Source organism: Camelina sativa, chromosome 11, assembly GCF_000633955.1.
Source record: "Camelina sativa cultivar DH55 chromosome 11, Cs, whole genome shotgun sequence".
Lineage (NCBI taxonomy): Eukaryota > Viridiplantae > Streptophyta > Magnoliopsida > Brassicales > Brassicaceae > Camelina > Camelina sativa.
The window spans coordinates 4,938,216-4,943,092 of record NC_025695.1 but is presented as its reverse complement, the minus strand read 5'-3'; the positions used below and the strand labels follow the sequence as shown (position 1 = coordinate 4,943,092).

Below are 4,877 nucleotides of genomic sequence, written 5' to 3'. Positions count from 1 at the left end.
CTCTTTGTTCATTATGGACTTTTAATTATATCTTACAAGAACCAATCTTATAGGCTTACTACAAATATTTGCCAAGAGCCCAAGAAAGAAGTGTGATCCAAATGTTTATAACTTTCGTTGAGACTTGAGAACTATCCAAAAATATACAAATAGCGAAACTAATTTTATTACAAATAATATCATAACTTGGGCTTCTGCAAATCTTCCACCAACTTATTTGGCAACGAAACTTCCTCTAACTACTCTCTTTCACAAAAGAAAAATAAAATATGATCATCGATGATCATGTTGAAAACTAGTTAAGCTAAAACATCTCTTAGTATGATGAACCATAAAATCTCTAGTATTATTATTAGTATTGGTCATCTTCATCCTCTTCTCTTTCAGCTTACTAGTTTCATCATCATCACTACTGTCATCATCATTATCATCTTTGTATTTGTGAATGTCCTCTAGGTCAGATTCTTGCAATGCAAGTAAAGGCATGGAATTAGGATTTTTATTGGAGTAGATGCTGAAAGAAGAAGACAAGGAGGATGATCTTCTTCTCCTTAGCTTATTAGCAATAAGTAATCTCCTCTTCTTGTTCAACGGACTCTCCACTTTCTCTAAACCTTTCGCATTGCTCTCAGCTTCCATCAAATTCCCAAACGATTTCGATTTCCCTATGTAATGATTTGACAATCCTCTCCTGTACACACAAAAAAACACCCAAAAAGTTTTTAACCATCAAGAATCAAACGACACACTAAACACTCAAACTCTCAACATGTAAATTCTAATTTACTCTGTCTCTCTTTTTTTTAACCGGTAGATAAAAAAGGTAATAAATGTGTTTTTATTTTATTTTTTAAAGGATGATTTAAGAAAAATAAACATACTTAATCGGAAGAGAATCTTCAAGGGATGAAGTAAAGGAATCAAACCATCTTCCTCGTGCTGACGAAACCTCGTCGTCTTGTTCTTCCTCGTTTTCGCTGCTTTCTCCAACCGACGACGACCAACTCTCCGATGGAGTTATATCACATCTCCTTAACCCGATCCGGCTAGACATACCCGCCTGTACACCCTGATCATGCGCCGTGTCGTTGCGCCGATCCCTAAACGTGGAACCAACCAAAACCTCCATGTTAATTAATTAGTTCTCGACCAATCAAGCTCAGCTTTCATCAATCGGAGAAACTAAAAGATAGAGAGAAGAGACAAGACTCCACCGATAGGAGAAGAAGATAAAAAAAAAAGAACGAAAGATATGTTTAAAAAACTAATAAAAACTCGTGAAATAGGAGTACGTATATAAATACGTATATGACTGACAGTATTTTTTTTGATGAGTCTCTCTACACTAAATATAGTAATTTAAGTAACGGTGGCTTTTGATTGTTTGACACGTTTATGATGACCTAATAATGCCGGACGTTTCGGGGTTACTGTCTCCGTTAGATCCCATTGCTGTGTTGGTGTTTTATCGACACTTTGGTGGACGTTATCACACCAGATCACTTTAAACTTATCCATTTTGATTTTTTTTTTTTTTTAGTTAATCAATTTTCGTATCAGTGAAACCAGATAAGATTATAATTAACTAAATTTTACACGGAATTTACCAATATTTAGTTTCTTTTCTTACAAGGTACATGGTAATACCATTACACAAACTCTTTCTTTCAATTTCAATACAAAATCCAGAACAAATTATTTAGAATTCAGGTATATATGGATGATCTTGCATATCAATTTTTGTATATTAATTAAAAAGTCACAATTAATTGAATTATCCGACTTATAACGTTTTTTATTTATTTTAACGAACAAATTAAATTATTATGGCTCTTAAATATTTAACATTTAAAAATTATATATTTTCTCTCTCTCTCTCTCTCTCGCTCGCTCGCTCGCTTGCGGTGACCGTCCGTCGACCATTCATATGACTACCACCATTCTCAGCTTCGCTCCTCTCTCTTACTTCCCTCTTTCCACTACTAAACCCCCTACCAGACTCCCTCTATTTACATCCCTGCCACTGCTACTCACATCTTCTCCTTCTTCTTCTTCTTCGGCCTTTACTTCTTTCTTTCTGGTTAGAAATGAAGCATCTCTGTCGTCGTCTACATCAATCCAAGCTCTTACAGAAGAAGCCGTCGATACTCCGGATTTAACTTCCTCCTCTACAAAGCTCGTCCTTGTCGTCGGCGGCACTGGTGGTGTAGGTACGAACCATCCATCTCATCTACTTAAAATTTTCGATTTTTAGAATTGGGATTATGAATTTCTCACAATTGGGTCTAATAATATGATGGCAATTGTTTAAAAGTTTTCTCCTTTTTGGGGTATCAGGGCAACTTGTGGTAGCTTCATTGCTCAAGAGGAATATTAGATCAAGGCTATTACTGCGTGATCTTGAGAAAGCAACCAAGTTATTCGGCAAACAAGATGAAAATTCCTTGCAGGTTCGGACTTTATCAACATTTAGGATTCACTACTTCGTTTTTCTCAACCTTATAACAAGTTTTATAGGTAGTTAAAGGGGATACTAGGAATGCTGAGGATCTTGATCCATCTATGTTTGAGGTTCGTCTTCTTGCTCCTGTTATGTTTGGGAGGAGTTTCACTTGTTCTTCATTTGATTTGAACTGATTTTTCTAGGGTGTGACACATGTGATTTGTTGCACTGGAACTACAGCTTTTCCTTCTAAGAGGTGGAGTGAAGATAACACACCTGAGAAAGTAGGTGAGAAACAACATTTCTTTCCTAGTCAAAACGAATAAGATCATTTCCAATAGTTTTTGTGATGTCTTGTTTTGTAATCAAATGAAATAAAACAAAGAGTCTCTCTCTTATATGACATGATTACTTATCCTTTTTTGGGGACTATGTGGTTCTTTTGTGTTCAAAAAGACTGGGAAGGTGTGAAGAATCTCATTTCAGCATTGCCCTCATCAGTGAAGAGAGTTGTTTTGGTTTCATCCGTAGGTGTGACCAAGTCTAATGAGCTTCCCTGGAGGTGAGACTAGGGGATCTCTGCTAATTGCTTTCATTATGCCATGGCAAATTATAATTTGAATAAGCATGTGATTATACTGAGTGTGAATTTCTTGTGAATTTTTGTGAAATTCACAAAAATTCTTGTGAATTCTTGTGAAATTTCTTAATCTGATTGTCTCTGTCTGTGACTATAATTTGAGTTTATGTTTTGTTTGACAGCATCATGAACCTTTTTGGGGTTCTTAAGTACAAGAAGATGGGGGAAGATTTTCTTCGTGACTCTGGTCTTCCGTTCACCATTATCAGGTTTGGAACAAAAGACTCTGCTCAACTATCAGATAATGCAGGCAACGTATGGTTTACTGATTTACTGTATAATGATGTCCTTCTACCAGACCTGGTAGATTGACTGATGGACCATACACTTCATATGATCTGAATACTTTGCTCAAAGCTACAGCTGGTGAACGTCGTGCAGTTGTTATTGGTCAAGGTACATACGGTCATTACGAAATACTTGGTTGCTCAGAATTTCAGATTGCCTGCTATAAATGCTTAAGACAAACAAACTAAAAAATGAAGAAATCTGAGGGTGGTTTATGTAACACAGGAGACGAACTTGTTGGAGAGGTAAGCAGACTTGTGGTGGCTGAAGCTTGCATACAGGCACTTGATATTGAATTCACTCAAGGCAAAGCTTATGAGATCAATTCAGTAAAGGTATCATCTATAGTTTCCTTGAAAGCCGGGTCTGGAATAATCGAATAAACTGAAAATGGGTGTGATGTAGTCTTATGAAGAAACATGTTTGAAGGGATGAAAGCTTTAGTTGATCGTTGAATATGTTTTAAAGATTGGTTGTTTTGATATGTTTGAGGATTTTTTTTGTCTCAGGGGGATGGTCCAGGAAGTGATCCGCAGCAGTGGCGAGAGTTATTTAAAGTTGCAGAATCCAAATGATAAAAAAGGACACTGAGAAATGTGTACAGAGTTAATAGCGAGACAATACATATATGGTCAAATTGTGTATACAAAATACTTTCCTTTTGGTCTTTAGCTTTCGTTACTGTAATAAGTTTACTGTACTTGTGTAGCCATTTTAATTCAGAAAATCAGATTTCGAGTTTGGATTTTGACTTCTCTCCTAAATAGTTAACCAAATCGAGAATCAAGTAATAAACCTATTAATAGAGAGATTGAAGAAAGAAAAAAAAAACTGGTTTCCCTGCATTTTCTGTTATTGTCTTAAAAATGTAACACAACATTGAGAACAAGAAGATTCAAAGGGTAAGGATTTCCACATTTTTATGATCCTGTTCTTCTGGTTAACACATTAAATAGAATAATAATCTAACCCGCTTGGTCCCTAACATGAGGTCTTATAAGATAAACTGAACTAAAGGGACTTGACCAATGACTAAAACCTATACCTGACTGACAGTATTTATATACGTATAACAATACCTCTGCTTCCAGGAGATGAAGATCAGACCAATGTGGACATATTTAATACAACATTCGAGGTGTGAACAGAACATGGCTACAATCAGACAACCGCGGAAGTAGTACGCCTAAGGTCAACATCGTTCTTGTGTTTCTCACTTGGCGGTGTTCCTTTGAAGCTTCCATATCTCATTGGCTTAGGCATGTAAAGAGAACTGAGTATCTTCTCCAAAGCTACAACTGTATATCTCACATACTTGCTTGAACTCGCGTCTTTCTCAACCAGTGGCCCATAGTTTTGCATATAGCTTCTGTATACCGGCACAATAGCCTGAACAATCTGCTGGCAAACTCTATCCCTCAAATCTTTTTCCGGTAAGACCCATGTGACTTGCTTCTTATGCATCTCATCAAACGCATCATTGAATGCTTTCAATCTCTTCTTGAC

General features: G+C 36.4%; 3 protein-coding genes across 6 annotated transcripts in view; 1 reads left to right on the top strand and 2 right to left on the bottom strand.

Annotated features, from left to right (window-relative positions):
• Window positions 143–1,280, bottom strand: LOC104721688. 2 transcript variants are annotated; one of them, XM_010439727.1, is made up of 2 exons: window positions 927–1,280; window positions 143–691 (listed from the first exon to the last, which is right to left on the bottom strand). In XM_010439727.1, the coding sequence occupies exons 1-2, from the start codon at window positions 1,127–1,129 to the stop codon at window positions 274–276; spliced, it is 621 nt and encodes a 206-aa protein (XP_010438029.1). In that variant the 5' UTR covers window positions 1,130–1,280; the 3' UTR covers window positions 143–273. The 2 variants fall into 2 exon arrangements, with proteins under 2 accessions (XP_010438029.1, XP_010438028.1); XM_010439726.2 differs by having other exon boundaries at window positions 882–1,265.
• On the top strand, window positions 2,059–4,118 carry LOC104721687 (uncharacterized protein At5g02240-like; the record flags this gene model as incomplete). Its single annotated transcript, XM_010439725.2, is given in 9 exon segments — window positions 2,059–2,210; window positions 2,338–2,450; window positions 2,518–2,571; window positions 2,647–2,731; window positions 2,900–3,005; window positions 3,206–3,292; window positions 3,382–3,479; window positions 3,597–3,706; window positions 3,881–4,118. Coding segments are annotated over 9 exon segments (871 nt in total), but the record flags the coding sequence as incomplete, so codon positions are not given.
• The window catches only part of LOC104721685 (exocyst complex component EXO70A1-like), a 4,814-nt gene continuing 4,200 nt past the window's right edge, over window positions 4,264–4,877 (bottom strand). Inside the window, exon 2 of one of the 3 annotated variants that reach the window (XM_019233095.1) lies at window positions 4,264–4,557. In XM_019233095.1, the coding sequence (XP_019088640.1) occupies window positions 4,533–4,557 (25 nt within the window). In that variant the 3' untranslated portion in view covers window positions 4,264–4,532. Of the gene's footprint in view, window positions 4,867–4,877 lie in introns of all 3 variants that reach the window. The other 2 variants (XM_010439724.2, XM_010439723.2) reach the window with 2 other exon arrangements.